The 23,078-nt window shown below is 43.0% G+C and overlaps 1 protein-coding gene across 3 annotated transcripts in view; it reads right to left on the bottom strand.

The window, feature by feature from the left end:
• The window catches only part of AGBL4 (AGBL carboxypeptidase 4), a 1,546,465-nt gene that overhangs the window by 53,403 nt on the left and 1,469,984 nt on the right, over positions 1-23,078 (bottom strand). For all 3 annotated transcript variants that reach the window (XM_063712471.1, XM_063712476.1, XM_063712485.1), the window contains exons 10-11: positions 14,843-14,995; positions 11,055-11,217 (exon numbers count right to left, since the gene is read on the bottom strand). In XM_063712471.1, the coding sequence (XP_063568541.1) occupies positions 11,055-11,217; positions 14,843-14,995 (316 nt within the window). The remainder of the gene's footprint in view (positions 1-11,054; positions 11,218-14,842; positions 14,996-23,078) is intronic.

Raw genomic sequence — 23,078 nt, 5'->3', positions numbered from 1 at the left:
TCTTGTTCTCGCCTCTAGAGCCAGAGAGAACAGATCTACTCCCTCTGCTTCATGAGAGCTCTTTAGAGCAGGGGTTCTCAAGCCCCTGGCCATGGATTAGTACCGTGGCCTGTTAGGAATCAGGCTGCACCGCAGGAGGTGAGTGGCAGGTGATGGATCATTATGACCCGAGCTCCACCTCCTGTCAGAACAGCAGTGGCATTAGATTCTCATAGGAATGCAAACCCTATTGTGAACTATGCATATGAGGGATGTAGGTTGTGCACTTCTCATAAGAATATAACTGATGCCTGATGATCTGAGGTGGAACAGTTTCATCCTGAAACCATCTCCCCTCCCAACCCTGGTCCATTGAAAATTTTTCTTCCATGAAATTGGTCCCTGGTGCCAAAAAGGTTGGGGACCGCTACTTTAGAGATTTGACCAAAGCAAATATGTAGCCCCTAAATGTCTTCTTGCCAAAGAAAATACCCCTAATTATTTTTACCAGTTCCTCATATATCATAGCTTTGGGTAGGGTGACCAACCATTTCTGTTTGCTGAGAACTGTCCTGGTTTTGGCACAGAGTCCTCTGTTTTGGGAAACTCCTCACTCAGTCCCAGGCAAACCAGGGCAGTTGTTAAACCTAGATTTGTTTTCCCTTTCCAACCTGATGCCTCAGGACCTGTGCACCATTTTATCAATGTTCGACATAGAGTGGGGGCCAGAAATGAACACAGAGTTCCTAGGGTCGTTGACATAGCAGGGCAAAGAAAGGCCAACACCTCCTTACTCCCCAAATCTATTTATGTGAATGCAGCCAAAATCAGCTTCAATTTTGGCAGGAGGGTAGTGTGGTGGATGTGGGAGTTGACACATTGCCTTGTTGATCAATATCAAACTTAATAGTGTCAATTAAGATGCCTAAACCATTTTACTGCACAGGAAACCTCATTTCCCCAAATCATTACTTCCAAAGCTGCTTTTGTTTTATTCTTTTTACTCTAAAGGCAGAAATGACTCAATATCTTTGTTCCAATTATTGTCCAATTAAGCTCCCCTCAAATGTTCCAGGCATTCATGCATTCAACAATTATTTATTAAGCTTCTACAACATAGCAGACAGTCCCTCTCATTGTCCTTGGACTGATAAAAGTTAGACCTAAACCTGAAACTGGTTGGAGCTAATCTTGGGTAAAGGGTCTTTCCACTTTTGGGCTCTCCCCACACTTGTGCAATAAGAAGGTGGGAACACAAGTATTATATGCATAAGTTGAAGGGAATATTCATATAGACAAACAGGTTCAAGTTACTTAGGAACCAGCCAGGATTTCTTTTGACCATCAGCTAACAGCCATAATCCTGAAACAATATCAACTCTCTTTATCATCGACTTGGTTTCCATGGAGGCTTGCGGGTGCTGCTAGTGAAGGGTGACAGTTATCAGTATAAAGTAACTTTACAACTTTGTAATTTGTAGCTCTCTGCTGACAGTAATATTAACAGCATTTCGAATTATGGCCATAAACTTGACAACAGCAGATAAAACCCTTAGAAACCTCATTTGAGGGGATGAGGGAGGCTAGGGGAAGGTAATAACGTTTAGGTTTTCCAGGCCTGGGCAGGAGACATTCAGAAATCAGGGGCACATTTTGATCTGGAGGTGAGAGGCAGTCAGCCCAAGGCAGGGCTCACAACAGGCAGCAGCTCAGCCGGGCACTGCAGAGAGAGGGTCTGGGCAGCATCCAGCAGAGCTGCAACTGGGCTATCAGGGATTGTAAACAGGTCAAAGCTAGGGATGCCGATCAGAGAGAGGGGTGAGAGTAAGGGCTGACTGGTAGGTCCCAACCTCTACAGGGTTCAGAAAAGGCTCTTGTCCAACAGGAAATGGAGGGAAACTGGGAAGATTACAGAGCAGGGAGGAAGGTTAGATAAAAACCTAGCAGGCAGAGTGGAGCGAACACACACTTTGAGCTGGATCAATCTGGATTTTACATTCCCACTCTAACACTAGTAGCTGTGCAGCCTGGGGCATGTAGGTTGATTTTTCTGGGCTTCAATTTCCCTACTTGTGAAATGGAGATACTATCTCAAATGCCCAAATCAAATGATTCTCTGTGTTTCTGGAAATAAACTTAAAGATCACATCATTTCATCTTCTATGCTAAAGATAGGAAAATTAGGACCCAAAGCAAGGAACAGACCTCCTCAAACTTACGTCACAAGTTACAGGCAAAGCTGATGCTCTAGTGCAGGGACCTGAGCCTCTTCATGAAGCACATTCTCAATATTATTATTTTTACCATTACTGCTACTATTATTATTAGTCATTCATTCAGCCAGATAGTCAATCCGAAGGATTTATATTTAAAGATCAAACTCTAACCCATGTCTGTAGGGAGGAGAAAAAAATCAACAGACTTCAGTACAGTTTAGACTTCAGTTCCCAAAACCCTCTGATGCAAGTTTTTTTAACTTATGAATCTTAAGAAAGCTTTGACCTTGGGAATGACACACAAGAACTAGGAAGTACCTAGGTATCTTTAGATGCCAACCAATAGGTGAAACTTGACTGCTTCCTACTCTTCTGTCCTCCACCGAAAATTTAGTGAAGGCTCTCTGGCAAGAACAAATATCTAGGCAGTACCCATCCCCAACCACATACAGATGCCGATACTGTTTCTGAACAGCAGAGATCACATAACTCATTGCTGTGTTCTTGATCCAAGTGGATTAGCAGATGCTGGGTGAGGCCTGCTTCCACTTCATTCATTCATTCATTCATTTGCATTCATTCATTCATTTGCATTCATTCATTCATTCATTCATTTGCATTCACCTAGTATCAGGCTTTAGCTAGAGAGGTGAAGTGATTTAACCAAGGCCACATAGCTTTATGAGGGGGTCAGAGGCAAAAGGTCATACTGGAACTGGGGTCTTAACCCACAGTCTAGCTTTCTTTTCACCAAGTTATCAAGCAGAAGCCCACCTTGACTGTGTATACCAAGAAAATCTTTTCTTCATTGTGACTTTATAGTACCTCGTAGAAAAATCTATGTTGAGTCTATCCAAAGCCCAGGCCTGTGTCCAGAACATCACGCCTATAGAGCCCTCTGCCAACCAAACTTTTCCATTTGGATTTTACATAAGCCCCTTATACTCAATATATTACATACAGAGCTCAAAATATCCCCCTCTCCAACCCTTTTCTCCAATAGTCTGTAGCTAAATGATTGGCCTTACCAGCTATCATCTATCATATTGTTTTTTATTTATTTATTTATTTTTTAGATGAAGCCTTGCTCTGTCCCCAAGGCTGGAGTGCAATGGCATGATCTCAGCTCACCGCAACCTCCGCCTCCCGGGTTCAAGTGATTCTTCTATCTCAGCCTCCCGAGTAGCTAGGATTACAGGCACCCACCAACAAGTTCATCTATTTTGTTGTTATTTTTGTTGTATTTTTAGTACAGATGGCATTTCACCATGTTGGCCAGGCTGGTCTCGAACTCCTGACCTCAAGTGATCCACCCGCCTCAGCCTCCCAAAGTGCTGGGATTACAGGCATGAGCCACCGCCCCCAGCCCTATATTGTTTTCAAATCAAGAACTGGGCATCTTTCTTGACTCTTTCCTCTACCCCATATCCAAACAATCAGCAAGAATACTCAATCCAGCCAGGCATGGTGGCTCACACCTGTAATCTCAGCACTTTGGGAGGCCAAGGTGGATGGATCACGAGGTTAGGAGATCGAGACCATCCTGGCTAACATGGTGAAACCCCGTCTCTACTAAAAATACAAAAAAAAAAAAATTAGCCGGGCATGGTGGCGGGCACCTGTAGTCCCAGCTACTCGGGAGGCTGAGGCAGGAGAACGGCATGAACCCGGGAGGCGGAGCTTGCAGTGAGCTGAGATCACGCCACTGCACTCCAGCCTGGGCAAGAGTGAGACTCTGTCTCAAAAAAAAAAAAAAAAAAAAAGAATACTCAATCCTACCTGTTAGATATTGGAACATGTTAAAATGGGACTTTTAAAATTGTAGTTTCGGCTGAGATCCCAAGACTATAGACATCACAGTTCAGAGTGAAGTATGAAACCACCATGCAGGACTTGCAAAAGTAACCCAGAAAACCAGTTTCACAATCTTTAGCTCACCTTCAGACATGAGAGCCAGTAGAGGGGAATAGTGACCCCAACAGAGGTAAACCATCAGATCACCAGAGGCTTAGGAAGCAAACATAAGCAACTGAACTGAGCAGACACATCTGCTCACATCAACAGAGCTCAAGCATCAGGAGAGGGTGTGTCTAAAGAAGCTTGTGAGGGACTGCCCGTGCTGTCTCATGAGAGTACTAGTCCCCTAAGACCTTTCCTATTCCCTATTCCTTTTCTCCTCTCCCTCACCTTGCTCAACCTTGGAGGAGTGAACAGCTACTGTTACCCAGATTGAGGGGAAAGGCTGGGAAGCCAAGTCATTGAAACAGAAGTGAGCCAGACCTTAACCCCTAGGTCACATGAGCAGCCTATTTGAGACAGGTCTGAGCTACAGGTTGGGGAGGGTTTTTACTTTGAAGAGGTTTGATGTTTTTCATTGGACCAGACATAGTCATTGCTAAACTGAGACTGTTTTGTGACTAGAATTAATTAGAGAACTTGTAATTTCCTGAGAGTGATTGGAGACTCATGGGGCCTGCCAGAGCTTTTATATCTCTAGATTTATAATCTCTATCTATCTATCTATAAAGCCAATGGGAGACAAAAAATAAAGTTGTTTCATAATTGCACCTTGTGAGTACTGCCTGTTCAATGTACCTGTTACATATTTCACAAATCTTTCTCTTTCTTTCCATGGTCTGGCTCTGCCTATATTTATTAATCACCTGCTGCTTCTGGCCCAGCCCCAGCTACCCTCCAATCCTTTGGATGTAGCATCCTCTCTCTGGCATCTGGGCTCTCCCCCGTACTTCTCCCTCTGCATTCCATTCATCCTAGAAGTCTGAGCCCTAGTTTCCTTCCTCCATGAAGCCTTTCTTCCCACTCCCTCCTGCACCACCCCAGCTGGGTTAGATGACTCCCACTGCTTCCCCAACCAGCAGAGATCCCCTCTGCCAGAACTTTTATCCCTCTGTGATGCTATTGTCTGTCTACCTTTCTCCCTCCCCTCAAAACTGTCTTCATCTTGAAAGCAGAGACCAAGCTTTTTTCATCTGTCTTTTTCTAGTGTCTAATGTGTTTGGTTGGATGGATGAGTAAATAAACGATAGCTTCAATGTCTGATGTAGGTTTCAGAGGATGCAGTGCAAGGCATATATGGGCTCTGAAATGAGATTAACCCAATTAACTGAATTTGATATCTCAGCATCTTCTCTTGACCACATCAGCCATACCCTTCCCCTTAAGAGCCAGCATTTTCTTATTTCAGTGTGTCCACAGCTACAAGCCTGGGTGGAAACCAGTCTGCTCAGGACCCAAGGTCTCTGTTTCCAATGTTTTTCTCATCCATTATGTCAAAGAGCTATTTCCTCTTGGCTTGTAACCAGACTATAAACAAATGCCAGATAAGCTCTGGGTTACTTTATGATTCCAGTTTAGCCTTTCTCTCCCTCTTTTTCAAATCGTTTGAACAGAGCATATTTATTACTTGGCAGGCCAGTAAAATGTAAATAGGGTTTCCTGAAGAATGGTTCAAAATTCATAGGAATTTATCATTTCACAAAAACAACAAATGACAGGAAGGAAAGGCAAGGGACCTAATATTTAATGGCACAGACTATACGCCCAGTGATTTATCTGCATGCATTCTCCCATGTAGCCCTAACAACAATCCTGTGATATAAATAATCACCCTCACATTACAGATGAAGAAACTGAGGTTCAGAGTGGTTAAATATGGGATTAGGGCTCTCAGCGAGAATGACGCAAAAGAGAACTCACACTCAGGACTCTGACAGCAGCGCTGTATTCTTGCCACAGCATGGACAGGAGAGAGGCCAAGAGGCCACCGGCCATGGCAGAAGCCTCTGAGGATGTCTCTCTTTTAGGTTCTGTTGAAAGCTATGGGCCTTCCTCCCAAAAAATGAACTCTGCATATTTACTCACAGCTTTGCATACATTTTAAATGGTTCACAGGGTTTTGTTGAAGCCATCTGTAAGCCCCTCAGTTAAGAACCCCTAAACTAAAAGAATGAAAGTAGCTATTGGCTTGGCCTGACTAGCTGCCTGGGACACTTTTGTATTGATTTTCCCTATTAAATTAGAAACTCTTATGTTCATGGAATCACTGAATATTAAAACTCAATAAAAAGTATGGATTATCGGTAACATGGAATATTGATAATCCATGGATTATTGATCCAATTCATCTAAGCATGGAATTATATAACTTACATTTTAGAATCAGGAACATCTTAGAATGTCACAGCTGGGAGGAACTAGAATAGTGATCAAGTCCACACATAATTTTATTCCACAAAACTCTGATGGGTAGGAAGTATTACACACAGAGGCTGAGAGAGGGGACAAGACTTGCTGGAGGCAACCCGTAATAGCGTGGAGTCAGAATTCAAATACTAGTTGCTAGTTCCAAAGCCAGATTGTCAAGTTAAAGATTCAACCAACAGAAGGAAAGCCATGTAGGCTGCATGGGGCTGAGACAAGTCAAGACAAGAACATTTGCTGAGTACCTACCAGATGCCAGGCAGTACTAGGAGAATGCAGATATAGTGCCTTATTTCACCCTCCCAATAACCATGCGAAGTGAGGACTATTTTTATTTTACAAATCGAGAAACAGATTCAGAGTGGTGAGATAACCAGTACAAGGTCACACAGCCAGGTAAGCACCAACAACCATGTCCATTTCTTTATTTCCCAGATATAGTGGAGAAGGGAAGTCAGAGAGCAAAACCCTGGTCATGTTTGGCTGGTGCTTTTCCAAGGAGAAGAACTGAACCAATGGACACATATGCTCTGGTCTGTGGAGCGGTGGATACTATTCTGGACCTAGATGAAATATCCCTTGGGATTCTCTGCATCCCCAGCCCTTCCTGATGTTATACTCATCCAGTATCCTCTAGCTAGCTAGTCTGGCCTCCATGATACTAGGAAGGGGGCACCCTGGATGACAGAAACAAGAAACTCCATCAATGGAATGGCACATCTCCCACTGTGTGAACCAGTCACTGTTCTGTGGTCAAGACAAGATCCTCAACTGTGATGACCCCACCAATGCTCTTTGCCCTACAAACCCTAACAACAGCTGCTGATCTCTTGCTGTAACAGCCCTATCTATCTTCTTTCACACAGACAGTGGTCCTCATTCACAGTCACATAAACCTTTTCAATGTCACTTAATATTTAGTTCACAGTGCACACTCACACAAGCTATTTCCTTTAACCTCATTTCAACTCGGTGAGGTTAAGTATTATTATGTCCTCCTGCTACAGATTAGGAAACTAATCTGAGGCCCAGTGAGGTTATACAACTTGCCCAAGGTGACACATCTAGTAAGTGGGTGAGCCTAGGATTCAAACCCAGATATGTCTGAATCGAAAGTCTGCTCTGTTTGCATAATACCATATGCAAAGAGATATTTTAATAAATATCTCTATTTAATTCCCACAGCAGGGGTTAGACAAGTGTGAATGTCCTTGGTCCCTTTGTAACGGTGAGGAAGCTCACCTCAGACAGGTTACAGGACTTGCTGAACGGTGCTCTCAGGGGATGATGTTGGTGCTGTCATCAGAATCCAGGTCTCCTGATTCCTGGTCTAGAGGACATTTTCTCCCAGACCACATTGCCTTTCCCATCAGACCATGTAATTTCTTTTTCTGATTGGGACATGGAGCCAGCAGCCAACAAAGATCACAATCTGTCTCCCTGAAGTCTCCCTCTGTTATGAAATGAGAGTTGTTGTTGTTTTTTTTTTTTTTTAAGTATTTCAAACAGAACCCAGGTTAAATCACCCTTGCATGCATTGAATCAGCCTGAGCTTCCCTGGTGCAGTTTGTTTCCTCCTTTCATCCTCTAGAGGACAGAACAAGGCAGGGTAGGTCCGTCAGTATCATGGCCTGCTCAGCTTGTGCATAGCCTCTCTATTCACCTTAACCCCTTCCAATCACGAGCTCCCATTCCCTGTTGCCACTCCCAAATAGTCAGTTACCAAGTCTTCTCAGTTCCACATTCTAAATATTCTACAGCCACCATTCTGGTCTTGGCCTGGATTATTTCTCACCTGGATTTTTATAACAGCCTCCTAATGCGTGTCCCTGCCTACAATACTGGCCCCCTCGAATCTGTCCTTCCATTGTCTACATTCAAGATCAAACTTCTTACAGCTTTCCACTTCAGACTTATCATTGAGTCTGAAGTCCTTCAGCCATAAGGGACCACTTACAGCTCCTGCCCATACCTTCTGTACTCCCCTCTCTGTCTACCACATCCTCCCTTCAACAACACCCTCACCCAGTTTTACTAGTTCATACTAAAAACTCAGTTTAGGCCGGGTGCAGTGGCTTATACCTGTAATCTCAGCACTTTGGGAGGCTGAGGCAGGTGGATCATGAGGTCAGAAGTTCGAGACCAGCCTGAGCAACATGGTGAAACCCCATCTCTACCAAAAATACAAAAATCAGCCGGACATGGTGGTGTGCACCTGTAATCCCAGCTACTCAGGAGGCTTAGGCAGGTGAATCGCTTGAACCCAGGAGGCGGAGGTTGCAGTGAGCTGAGATCCTGCCACTGCACTCTAGCCTGGGTGACAGAGCGAGACTCCATCTCAAAAACAAACAAACAAAAAATCTCAGTTTAGATGTCTCTTTTCCTGGGAAATCTTCCCTGACTCCCAGGACTGCGTGTGAGTTCCCTCTTTCCCCCATGTAAAGACATTCTTGTCTTTAGTATGTTCTCTGTTACATTCCCTGTGCCTAGAACTTTACCTGACCTATGACAGGCACTCAATATATACTTGTCAAATGAAAATGTCCCAGAGCCTTCTGGAATTCCTCCACCAGAATTTATCATATATATTGTAATGATCTCTTTCCTTTTCTGTCTCCCCAAGTAGACTGAAAGTTCTGTGAGTCAGGAACCGTGCCTTTTTATTCAGTATTTTACCCTAGGTGCCTTTTATGATTCCTGGTATGTACTAATGGTGTGTTTACTTTTGATAAATGAGGGTTGGCTGTTGAGGGGTGGAAACCTTGGGCCTGAACCAAGGGTGGGCTTTCTACTAAGAAACACATTTTCTTCTAAGACAAAAGCATGTCAGAAGTGCTAAGAAAAGGTAGGAGAACCTGTCAGATTGGACAGCAAAAAACAACAGCAAACTAAGTGCAGGTATCCTCTGGAGGGACCCTCATCTCACTATGAATAAGGGTTGCAGAATCCCCTTTAGTGCACAAGCTCAAACTCTTATTCCAGGCAGCTCTCTGTCCCTTTGCCATAATATTATGGGAGAGCAAAGCAAGTACAATGTGGAATGAAGCATATGCATGTGTTATAGGAGTTAGCAGATTCTGGAGAAGCCATAGGCCATATACATCATCTAATGTGTGTATGGGGCATGAAGAGGGGCAGTGTGGCACATAACAGGTGGCCAGGACTTTGGAACCCACAGACCCTGTTCCTCAGAGCAGAGCCTACTCCCTTGGCCTTGCTGAGTCAGGTGGGTATTAAAGCAGACTGCAAGATGACTTTCAGTCTTGATGACTGTCCATAGGGAATTCTCAGTTCCAATCATAATATCTCTGTGTCCAACAGGATGTGGAACACTGCTCTAACACCTGGCCTACCCCCTGACAGCCCCTCCTTCTAGGGCCATTGCCCTACTTCCAATGTTCCTGGCAAGGTACCTGGACACCATACCGCCAACCCTCCCAAACACACACATACAAACAGAGCCACCAAGTTGCAACTGGCTGGTGGGACTAGCCCTAAGTCATGCCACTTTCAGAAAAGATGTTTTCCTGCACAGAGGAATTCCATAAACACTCATCAAGGGTTGAAAAAATGCTAAAAAGAGCACTTCTACTTCCAGGGAGGGGGAATTTGCAGAAATACAGAGTTTATTTCATCTAAAGTTCCTTCCTCCTCCCTCCACTTCTCTGAGAAAACTAAGTGTTAGGAAAGGAGACATAGATCAACCCGAAAACAAAGGATAAGGGAAAGCAGAATCTGCCACGATCTGTTATAGCTCTGATGCAGTGACCTTGATATTAAAATCAACACTCAGGAAACTAGAGTTACTATATAATCCCTAAAAAATTAGGCAAACAAGAAAATAACTTCTAATTTCATCATGGACGTCTTGGGAGTTTTCAGAGAAATTTTATGAAGAAACTAAGAGGAAAAGGAATTTGTCAAAGGAAATGCAAAGGCAGAGAGAAAGATGCACAGAGGATGAGAGGGGAAAGACAAGGAAGACAGAAGACAGGCAAAGACGAGAGAAAGAGAGGAAAGGAGGATGGGATGAGAGAGAGGACAGAAAGGAGGGGAGGAGGGGGAAAAAGAAGTAAGGAAAGAGAAGCACAGGACAGGTGAGGAGGGAGGAGGAGGGCATAGAAGGAGAGGGAACAAGGGGGAGAAAAATAAGTAGAAGGGGAAATAGTGAGTAGAGGGAAGAGAAAGTGGGAGAGGACAGGTTAGACAAAAGATGAAAAGAGAAAATATGGATTTGTATGTTCAGGGTTAGAAGGAGTCAAGATCATCAAGCTCTTCCTCAGCAGCCCTGGGGGTGGTCATCCAGCCTGTGGACTTGCATAGCTTAGATGGCAGAGGACTCATTGCATCATGAGAGAAGAGAGGGGAGAGAGATGGAAGCAGAGTAAGATATGGGCAGGCCATGGGTCCGGTTGGCCTGGGAAAGATTTGGAACATGGCAATTGGGGTGGGAGTGTCATACTAAGGGCTGAGGCAAACTGGACAATCCAAAGACGCCACCAGAAGAACAAGCACTTCCATCCTCACCTGAGAGTCTCAGCCCTTACCTGAGCTGGGGGCCTACTTCCTGACCTGTCAGACTTGGATACTCTCGACTGGATGAGGGCTGGCCCAAGGCTGGGTGGGGACTAAGGATACAGGCTTCTTCAGTGTAGGGCACAGCAGCCGTGGTGCCACTGATGATGTAGCTGTAGAAGGAGACCTCTAGGGTGTAGCAATAGGAAGTGTGGTCCAGGAGTCCACCGAGGAAGCGACGGCCAGTTCCTGCTTTCACAGCGTCCCGGTTAAAGGATGTGCTGGACTGTGAAAGACAGAATAGGGAGGAGAGAATCACGGCACCTGCTGGCAATTGGATTGTGAGCAAATTTTACAACACCTCTGGGTCTCAGCTTCACCATCTGAAGAGTGGGATATTAGCCCCTTATCACATGATTATTATAAGGACTGATTAAATAAACATAATTAATGACAGAAACAAGCAGAGTTCTTGAGGTGCAGTAACTGCAACTCAACGAATATTTGTGGAAAAATGAATGGAGAGAGAGGGAGCAGGGACAAGTAGACAGAGGAAAAAGAAGCAACTACATTTTGATGATAATCAGAACTAACATTTGGAGCCTGGCATGGTGGTGTGCACCTGTAGTCCCAGCTACTTGGGAGGCTGAGGTGGAAGGATTGCTTGAGCCTAGGAGTGTGAGTTCAGCCTAGGCAACATAGTGAGACCATGTCTCCATTCTTTTTTTATTATTATTGTTTTATTTATTTTATTTTATTTTATTTTATTTTATTTATTTTTTGAGATGAAGTCTCGCTCTGTCACCCAGGTTGGAGTACAGTGGTGCGATCTTGGCTCACTGCAAGCTCCGTCTCCCCAGTTCACGCCATTCTCCTGCCTCAGCCTCCTGAGTAGATGGGACAACAGGTGCCCACTACCACGTCCGGCTAATTTTTTTGTATTTTTAGTAGAGACAGGGTTTCACTGTGTTAGCCAGGATGGTCTTGATCTCCTGACCTCATGATCTGCCTGCCTCGGCCTCCCAAAGTGCTGGGATGGCTCTATTCTTCAAAAAGAAAAAAAGTAAAACAAAACAAAACAAAAACAAAAACAAAACCCTAAAATTTGGGCAGTGCTTTCAATTTTATGATATTGTTTCCCAGGCAGTATCTCATTTAGGCTTCAAAATAACCACTTGAAGTAGGTGTTCACATTTTATCTCTCTATAGATGAGGAAACTGAGGTGTCCTCTCTATAGATGAGGCATATGAGATTGCTCATAGAGGTGGAGCAAGTAAGTGATACAGCACAAATCTGAATCCAGAACTAAGTGACTCCAGAAAACCAAAGACTCTGCTTCCCCTAGGGATAGCTGATTCATGTCCAGAATCACTAGAGCATAGCGATCATGGCTGCTTCTTTACTAAGATGTTGACAGCACTCATCACAGTGGATAGAGAAATGAACAAGCATGTCACTCTCAAGTCCTCTGTTCAAAGACATGCTCTGCTACCCACTGAATGCATGATGTCAGGCAAGTTGACTTACTTGTCTTAGCCTCAGTTTCCTCATTTGTAACTTGGAGGTGAAACTGATATCTCTTTCACAGAGTTGTGAGGGTCAGTTCACTTGGGGTTAGAAGGGCATTCTATGCTAACCCATGGAAATTTAAGCAAATGAACAGACCATGGTTTTAATAAGAGAATATATATCTTATTCAGCAGGAGATAAAGGAAGAAGGAAAAGAGATAAACACCAATACAAGAAAGGCACAGAAAGACTATGAAAGAAACAGAGAAGTGTGTGTGTGTGTATGTGTGCCTATTTTAAGGTAAAGGAAAAATCAGAAAATCATAGAATGTCAGATCTGAAAGACCTTTGAAATCCATGTAGTAAACTCCAACTCTCCTGTTTTAGAGTTGGGCATTGAGGATCAGAGAAGAGAAGAGAAGGGAAGAGAAGAGACAGCAATTGGACTAGGAGAGATGACCTTGACTCCCACCCTTAAGGAGGCCGCAATGCAGAAACATCAGGCAAGCCCAGAAATAAGGCTCTCACACTGCGCCCCTTTTGTAGTCCCTGGAAACTTCACCCGCATGAGGAGGGTCTCTGAGGCCTACGACCCAGCCTTCCAGGGAACTTGGACTAAGGAGGCCACATTCTTTTCTGAAATTGCAGTGGTCTCAAATAGACAGGGCCATCCTATAGAGATTCTTACAGAAAAAGGCATGGCTGTTTCTGCCCCACAGCTGCAAGTGGGGAGCTACCTGCTTTGATTCTATCATTAAATGCTGGGTGACCTTACGCTGAATACTCATCTTTTCTGGGGCCACTCTTTACTCTCAGGTGTAAAGAGGGGACTGGACTAAATAATCTGCCAATTCCTTTCCTGGTTTGACATTCAAAGGTTCTGGGATTCAGAGTGCATCTTACCACACAGAGAAATTCATCATCTCCACTAATGTCCTGGCTTGAAGCAATGGGCAGGTGAGTTTTCAGCTCATCAACTTCAAAAATTTCTATGACCTTTGTGGGCCTCTGCCCCTCTGGCCACATGGAAATAACAGGCCCCAGAGATTTAGTATCAAAACAAAGGAAAATGTGCAAAAGCTCTCTCGCTACACCACATGCTGATCCCCTCCTTATCTTCTCTTCCTGCCCTTTTTCAATATTGCTTTTGCTATGAGTTTTTCCCACCCCACAGCCTCTCTAGTTCTCAGCATGTGAGATGGGTGGTAACAGCAACTGTCTCTGGAGTTTGTTGAAGTCTTTACTGCCTGCAAAGAACTTTTATATCAAAAACTGCATTTGCCCTTCCAGGAAGCTATAATGCAGGCAGGATAGAAATTATCATCCAGCAATTACAAAAAAATTGAGGCTGAGAAGCAGTCATGGAGAAAAGAATGGTGGGCATATGACCTCTGTTAGCAGATGGGTGTGCTTACACAAAAGAACTGGGATTGGTAAAAGCGGACCCTGAGGAAAGGTCTGACATGTGGTAGGTGCTCAGTGAGTTTCTTTTTCTTGTTAATGCTAGAGTCAACTCCATTAAAGAAGGCCAGGAACAGTAGCTCATGCCTGTAATCCTAGCATTTTGGGAAGCTGAAGCAGGTGGATCACTTGAGCCCGGGAGTTTGAAACCAGCTTTGGCAACATAGTGAGACCCTGTCTCTACAAAATAAATAACTAAATTTTAAAAAATTAGCCAGTAGCAGCCAGGCGTGGTGGCTCACGCCTGTAATCCCAGCACATTGGGAGGCCAAGGCGGGCGGATCACCTGAGGTTGGGAGTTCGAGACCAGCCAGACCAACATGGAGAAACCCCGACTCTACTAAAAATACAAAAAATTAGCCAAGTGTGGTGGTGCATGCCTGTAATCCCAGCTACTCGGGAGGCTGAGGCAAGAGAATCACTTGAACCTGGGAGATGGAGGTTGCAGTGAGCCAAGATCATGCCATTGCACTCCAGCCTGGGCAACAAGAGTGAAACTCCGTCTCAAAAAAAAAAAAAAAAAAAAAAAAAATTAGCCAGTAGCCCCAGCTACTCAGGAGGTAGAGGTGGGAAGATTACTTGATCCTGGGAGATAGAGGCTGCAGTGAGCCATGATCATACCACCGCACCCCAGCCTGAGCGGCAGAGCGAGATCCTGTCTCAAAACAAAACAAAACAAAAACCCCAAAACAAAAACAAATGCCAGCTCATCAGCCAGCCAAAATGCTACCTTCTCAAAGAGTCTCCCACCCTGACTGGTGATGAGCAGCTTGAGGACATGGGCACATCTTGTTTACCTCTATCTTCATCACCCACACAATACCTGGCACAGAGTTAGATGTCCCGTGGAGCTTAAAGCAAACTGAACTGAGTGAGAAGGAAGACAGGGAGGTAGGGTGTTGGGGGGCTGGGGCTGGCTGAGAGAGAACTCCTGGCTTACATAGGAGAAGTCTTCAGCATTCTGGCAGAGGAGCTTGGGAAAAATGGCCTGCCTCTGGAACCGTTCCTCATCCTCAAAGATGTTGCCATACATGAAGCCATTCATCATGGTGGAGTGGGCGTGGATGTCAATATAAAACTCCAGGCTTGTTTTCTGTTGAGAGAAAGGATAACAAATGAGAAGTCTGGGCCATAGAGCTTGTGTATAAGGGACCAGACACTACACTACACACACACACACCCCCACACCCACCCACCCACACACACACACATCAAGCTGACCCTGTGTGTCAGCAGATTTAGCAGCCATTTGCAATGTGAGGGGAGGGTTTAAGACAGGTGAGGATCAATTCCTCCTCACTTTTAACATGGTTTTCCCTCAGGGTCTGAAAGCACTACTATTAGCATCCCTTTTAAGAGGTCTTCAGAAAAAGTGAAATTTAGGTTGGGTTAAGTCATGATGTTACTTACTCAGAACAGCTAACACATTCATGACTAGACATTAGTGGAATTTATTTCTCTGATTAATGAGAAATACCTTTCAGGTAACACAATTGTATTTACTTTGGGCCTGGTTGCAGTTTTGCCCCAACTTGGCCATTTGTAGCTGGGAAGCTTGGTGTAAATCATGTCCCCACTTTGAGCCTCAGCTTTCTTATCTGAAAAATGGGTATTTTAATTCAAACCTCAGAGCATTATATTGGGAATCAAACACAGCAATAATAATTACTATATTTCTTGATGATGTCTTGTAATATAAATAAAAAATAATAATTACTGTCTTACTGTATAAATAATGCATGCCCAACACCATTCTTGGAACTTTACATATGAAGTCTTAGTTAACTCTTTAGTTAGCCTTGTGTCATGATGCCAGCTCTACCCCACAACAGCATATAAATAATGCATGAAGGAAAATGCCTTTGTAGTCTGTAAAGATGGCATTGACCAGTCTACCTCTGCTCTCTACTTACACATATTTAAGGCACTTTCTTGGTTGTTACGGTATTATTTGTTAGCCTTCCCTGAAAGTAGGAGGATTGTCTATAAAGAGCTCAGTGCCTGTAAGTAAAGGATGCTCAGTAACTACATGCAGAATGATTGAACAAACAACCCCAGAGAGATTGCTCCACATACTGTAATGGACTGAATGCAACAGGGGATGTGGGGGGTGGGGTGATTTTTAGGCCATTAGATCTTCAATGGCCCTCAAATCCAATCTTCCCTTCTTATGTATCAGCGCAGCTTATATGCATTAACCCTTTCTAAGAATAAGGGAAGACCCGCATGGGGAGGGGACTTGCCCAAGCTCACAGAATAACAGGGACTGACACTCAGGCCTCCTGCCCTCTTGCACAATTAACTTATTGTCATCAATGGCCAACACTAGAAACAGCCAAGGCAAAATCTGGCCACCTCTCCATCCCCTTTCTAGTACATAGTCCTGGGAAGGAAGAAAAGTGCACATTTAGAAGGATTCTCCCTCCTTGGGATGCTTTTAAATGAAGTTAAAACCAAATGAAAACCATGTTGCTTCTAGAATGTGGGCTCAATGACTGTCATTTCATTTGCCTCAGAGTTGGAGTGAAAAATTGTGTCTTGCCAAGCTCCCAGTTCTCTGGGTAGCATAAGCTGTCTTTTGGGAGATACAAGATGCACTGCTCTGTGTGATATTAAACTCATCATTTTCAGCTTTGGAGGTGGAATACACAATGATTCAACAGGAGCCCTATAAAAGTCATCTTCACAATTTTATTTTCTTCAATTGTCTGTCTTTTCCTGTGAGCTTTTGATGAGCTGCACAGGAAAGGAGGAGGTAGAAAGATGATTTAAGAAATGTGTAAGGAAAGCTACAGTTTATATCTCTCAATGTCAGAGCTAGAGAGGGCCTTGGAAACCAGTTTCTCTGACCTTTCTCAGACCTGCTCTGAGTGGGGAGGTTGCTTGGTTAAGGTTGGCCAGCAAGTTAGTGAAGAAGCAAGAATTAGAACCTAGCTTTTCTTTTACTTTTAAATTTTTTTGAAAACAATTAAATTTAAAAAACTTATTTGTATACATTTATGGGGGTACAAGTGTGATTTTGTTACATTTTTCTGATAACCATATAGGTGTGGCTTCCACTGTCCCATCCTGACACCTGGCAGCTGATGTGACTTCACTTTAAAGAACCAGCACCTGAATTATGTTGATTGATCATATAATCTGAAAGTCAAATGATATAAAATAATTTATAGTAAAAAATCTCCCTTCTACCAGTCACCCAGTTTTGCTCCCTAGAGATAGCTAATGCTATCAGGCTTGCATATATCTTTCCAGAGACAGTTTGTGCATATACAAGTAAATATTTCCTCTCACACCCAAACCCCCTGCTCCAAACACACAAGTGGTAGCACCATAAACACACCATTCAGATCTGCTGTTCTCTGAATATATCTTGGAGGCGATTCTTTCTTAATTAATAAAGAGTTACCTCACTCTTTGTGACAGCCACATATAAACTAACTAGTTACTTATCGATAAACATTTAAGGTATTTCCAATCTTTTCTTGTTACAAAGAATGACTTAGTGATGAAATTTGTATATACATTATTTCACACATATACAATTGAATGTAAAATAAATTCCTGGCCGGGTGCGGTGGCTCATGCCTGTAATCCCAGCACTTTGGGAGGCCAAGGCGGGCAGATCATGAAGTCAGGAGTTCGAGACCAGCCTGGCCAACATAGTGAAACCCCATCTCTACTAAAAATACAAAAAATTAGCCAGGTGTGGTGGTGGGTGCCTATAATCCCAGCTACTTAGGAGGCTGAGGCAGGAGACTCACTTGAACCCAGGAGGTGGAGGGTGCAGTGAGCCGAGATCATGCCATTGCACTCCAGCCTAGTGACAGTGCGAGACTCCTTCTCAAAAACAACAACAACAACAAAAATAATAATAAAATAATAAATTCCTAGAAGTGAAATTCCCGGATCCTATGTGCATTTGCAATTCTGATTAATAGTGACAGATTGACCTTAGAAGTGCAGAATACTCCTAGCCTATTACCTTGACAATATAGGTAGAATCAAACTTTTTGATATTTGCCAATTTGATGGGTGAAAAGTAATACCTAAGATTAGTTTTAATCTGAATTTCTCTTAGTACTGTATAATTATCTTTTACTGTATAGTTAAGCATCTTTTCTTATGCTTAAAAATGATTTGCGGCCAGGCATGGTGGCTCCCGCCTGTAATCCCAGCACTTTGGGAGGCTGAGGTGGGTGGATCACCTGAGGTCAGGAGTTCAAGACCAGCCTAGCTAACATGGTGAAACCCCGTCTCTACTAAAAATACAAAAAAAAATTAGCTGGGTGTGGTGGTGGGCGCCTGTAATCCTAGCTACTCGGGAGGCTGAGGCAGGAGAATTGCTTGAACCCGGGATGCAGAGGTTGCAGTGAGCTGAGATTGCACCATTGCACTCCAGCCTGGGCAACAATAGTGAAACTCCATCTCAAAAAATAAAAAAAAATAAATAAATAAATAATAAAAGTGATTTGCATTCTCTTTTCTAAGAACTCTGTTCATTTCCTTTGACCATTTAAAAAATCGGATTGTTGGGTTTTATTTCTTATTGACTTAGAGAAGCTATATATTATAGAAATTAACATTTATGTGTTTAGATACTTTTGTCATTTGTCTTTCTATTTTACTTCTGTTCATGTATTTTTCATGTAGAAATTTTTAAATTTCTGATTTTTGACACAGTTTATCAATCTTTTCTTTTGCGGTTTCCTGGCTGAATTATTTTACTGTTGCTTCCATTTTATTGTTTTGTTGTTTAGTTTTCAATGTTTTGTTTCAGTTTCAATTTATATGGTCTTGGTAAGGGTTATATTTCACTGTTTCAACACCATTTATTAAATTGTGCATCTCTTCCCTACTGACATTTCTATCCCCCTGGCCATTTGGTTGGGATCAAATGGAATGTGGGCAATGACGATAGCTTCAAGACCTGCCCATAAAACTCCTCATACACAATCACACACATTCTCTCTTGCGCTTCTGCATGGGTAGCTGTATGTGAAAAATGATGATATCCTAAGAAGAAAGAAGCCTATATCCTCGACTCAACACTTAGAAGAGAACAGCCAGGAGAGTCACCTGATCTGCATCAGACTGATGTGAGCGAGAAGTGAATCTTCACTGTATTAAGCCACTGAAATTTGGGGATTGTTTATTATAAAAGCTAATATCATTCATCTTGACTAGTACAAAATCTCAATTCAAAAAGCCTTATTTTATCCCTCAGGCTGAGTTAACAGCCTCCTCTGTGCTCTCATAATTCAAGGTATATATCTCTCTCATGGCACTTACTACATGACATAATAATCCTTTATTTTCATCTCCCTCCAGAATGCGAGCTCTTTGAGGGCAGGGATCTTATATTGCTGATTTTTTTCAATCCACAGGACCAGAACAAGGCCTGGTCATCATTAAAGGTTTACAAAGGAATGAATAAGAAATGAACTGATGGAAGGATAAGTGAAGTAATGAATAAACAAATGCAACTTCAGTTTTTCCAACAGTAAAACCAGGTACTTTTCTGTGGCTGTGCCAGACCAAGGGGTGTGTGTCACAAATGTAGGGCCCTTAATTACAATTTGGGAATGAGAATAGAAGGTGGGGGATGGGGAGAGCATCTCCGTTCTTTCCTTCCAAACTTAAGAACCTTAATTAAAACAGAATGATGAAGGGCTGTCCCCTTGCCAGCAGCCAGCAGTTCATCTTGCAATCAGGGGCCTAAAGAGTAAATTAAAATCAGTGCCAATAAAATTAAAACTACTTTGGGGCATATTTGCAACATCATTTAGTGTGGAGTTCGCTTCCTCCTAGACACCAGGGAGGAAATGGGTTGTCTTTCTCTATTCTGAGCTGCTACCCTGCTTCATCCTTGGCGCAGGCCAAAACCTCAGCTTGGTGGTCTGATGTGGGGCTGTATCCTTCACATTTCGGCAGCACTTCAGAGTTTATCACAAATTCAGTTCAGTGAAGGAAGGACCATCCAGGGCAGTCCAATCCAGGAAGGACAGAGGAGTTTTATCTCAGGTTTGGAGATGCCATGGGAAAGAAACTGAAGCTTAGGCAGGAATAACCACAAGTTGAGCCAGGTGAGCTTTGTTATTATTTCTGTTTTACAGAGGAGGAAATGGAAGCTCAGAGAGCTCAAGTAACTTGCCCAGCATTACACAGCAAGACGTGGCAGAGTCGGGACCGAAACCCAGGCCTCTGTCTATAAACTCTCCATGTCCTGTACCCTGCTGTCCTCCTCAGCTTGCAGCCTAGCAAAACAATTACTTGATTACAGTAAGGCAAGCCCCATGCAGGTTCCTTCAGCTCTGAGCTGAAGGATTATGGGGATCCGTGACTGAGATTATTGCCCTTAGACTCTCAAAAAGGCATTGAGGTATGTGTGTGGGAGGAGCAAGAAGTGTTGGAGAACTTCCAGACACATTCCTCCTTCAGATTTACCCCAGGAAGATGTTTTCCCCTGGGACTGAGACAAAAAAGCCCCAGATCTATTCTTTTCATTATTAACTAAAGTGTCTCCCTGTCTGTTTTTTAAGGAATGAAAGCTATTTCTGTGTTCTAAGGCAGGGAGGAAAAATTTTCAGAAAAATTGAGGACTCTTTCTTTAATATCAACCAAGCAAATCAAATAAACAAAATAATGCAAAGGTTCTTTATCATTCATAGTGTATATTTATTTTAAAATAATTTTTTTTTGTAGAGACAGGGTTTGCTATATTGCCCAGTATAGTCTGGAACTCCTGGGCTCAAGAAATTCTCCTGCCTCAGACTCCCACAGTGCTGGGATTATAGGTGTAAGTCACTGTGCCCAGCCCATAGCATATACATATATATATTTCTGAAGTGGCACAGTGAAGGCTTTCTTCCTCAGATATGTCCTGAATGTGGCTGGGCAGAAATTCCTGCCACAAAAAAAGGGATATAATAATTCAAGGGGACAAAGAAAGGAACAACCACATAAGAAATCCAGACAGCCAGCTCAAGGAACCAAGGGGATGGGCCACGGGCACTTCACCTCCTGCCTCTCTCCATCCTACACTCCAGCCTTCTAGAACCACTGTAACTTCCCAAGCACACTGGTATTCTCGTACTCTGGGCTTTTGTGTCTATTCCTCCAGGTGAGAATGCTCATCCTCTTCCTTCCTTTCACCTCCTGGTAACATCTTGTTCACCTTTTACTGCTTATCGAAAATGGGCCCTTGACAGAGAGGTCTTCCTGGACGCTCTCAGGGATAGCAGCTCCCTTCCCTGGAATCCCACAGATTTAAAAAATATCCTTCTGTTAAGGATATTTTATCATCTAGCTTTTTCATTCATCCATTCATCTGGCAAATATCTACTGTGAACCTACTATGTTCCTGGTGCTATCATAGGACTTCGGGGTGAACAAAACAGATAAGATTCCTGCCTTTAAGTAGCTAACACCCAGGTGGGGTTTACAAACTATAAACAGCAGATAAGCAAGGTAATTGCAGATTGTGAAACATGCTAGAAATGCACTAAGATAAATAACATGATGGTGAATAACACAGTGGATGGGGGAAAAGTCTACTTTAGGTAGTGTGATCAGGGAAGGCCTCTGACATTTGAATTAAGCCTCAAAAGATGATAAGAACCAGCCATTCAGCCAGGTGTGGTGGCATGCACCTGTCAAGCAAGAATACTATTCCTGGCAAAATTGTCCTTCAAAAAGGAAATGGAGATAAAGATTTTCCTGTACAAACAGAAGAGAATAGGGAGAGGGAGAGGGAGAGGGAAAGGAAAGGGGGGAGAAGGGGAGGGGAGACCGAAAAGGAAAGAAAGAAAAGGAAGAAAGGATGGAAGGAAGGAAGGAAGGGAAGAAAGAGAGAGAAAGAAAGAGAGAGAAAGAAAGAGAAAGAGAAAAAGAAAGGAAGGAAAGAAAAGAAAGAAATAAACAAACAAAAAGAAAGAAGGAGAAAGAAAGAAAAAAAAGAAAGAAAGAGGGAGGGAGGAAGGAAGGAAGGAAGAAAAAGAAAAAGAAAGAAAGAAAGAGAGAGAGAAAGAAAGGGAGAAAAACCAGACATTCAAAGAAGTCAGCAAGAGAATCCTGGGCAAAACAAAGGCCCTAAAGCAAGGATGAGTGTATTGTTTTCAAAAACCAAACGCAAGGCCAGGAGCCAGATTGTGACAAACACTGGAGCTAAGCCTGGACAGGTTTGCAGGGTCCAGATCACACAGGGCCTTGAAGGCCAGGATCAGAATTTGGAGTTTATCCTATGTACAGTAGAAAGACATTTTAACAGGGGAATACTGAAAAACATACCTTGCCTATCATGTAGATAATGGATTTTACGGGGGCATGAATGAGGCAGTTGAGACAGTTCCCCTAAGCAATCATAGTACAGTCATGCAGCACTTAATGATGGGGATAAGTTCTGAGAAATGCATCACTAGGTGATTTCATCATCATTGTGTGACCATCATAGAGTGTACTTACACTACCCTAGATGCTATAGCCTACTACACACCTAGGGTATATGGTTATAGCCTATGGCTCTTAGGTTACAAACCTGTACAGCATATGACTGTTTTAAAATAAATTTAATGAGGCCAGGCGTGGTGGCTGACACCTGTAATCCCAGCAGTTTAGGAGGCCAAGGCAGACGGATCAATTGAGGTCAGGAGTTCAAGACCAGCCTGACCTACATGGGGAACTCCCGTCTCTACTGAAAACATGAAAATTAGCTGGGCATAATGGTGCACACCTGTAATCTTAGCTACTCAGGAGGCCGAGGCAGGAGAATCACCTGAACCTGGAGGTGGAGGTTGCAGTGCATTGGCACGATCTCGGCTCACTGGGATTACAGGTGTCAGCCACCATGCCTGGCCTCAGTAAATTTATTATTTATTTATTTATTTTAAAACATTTTAGTTCTTCAATAATAAATCAACCTTAGCTTACTGGGACTTTTTTACTTTATAAACTTAATTTTTTAAACTTTTTGACTCTTTTGTAATAACACTTAGCTTAAAACACAAACACATTATACAGCTGCACAAAAATATTTTCTTCCTTTATTACTCTATAAGCTTTTTTTTCTAGTTATAAATTATGGGTTTTTTTATTTTTAAACTTTTTTTGTTAAAGTTTAGCTAAAAGAGAAGGAAAGGAGACTGTGGAGTGGTCAGAGAAGAAAGAAGGTGAAAGAA

The sequence above is a fragment of the Pongo abelii genome, chromosome 1 (assembly GCF_028885655.2).
Source record: "Pongo abelii isolate AG06213 chromosome 1, NHGRI_mPonAbe1-v2.0_pri, whole genome shotgun sequence".
Lineage (NCBI taxonomy): Eukaryota > Metazoa > Chordata > Mammalia > Primates > Hominidae > Pongo > Pongo abelii.
The sequence above is the reverse complement of the archived record's forward strand: the minus strand, read 5'-3'. Positions and strand labels throughout refer to the sequence as shown.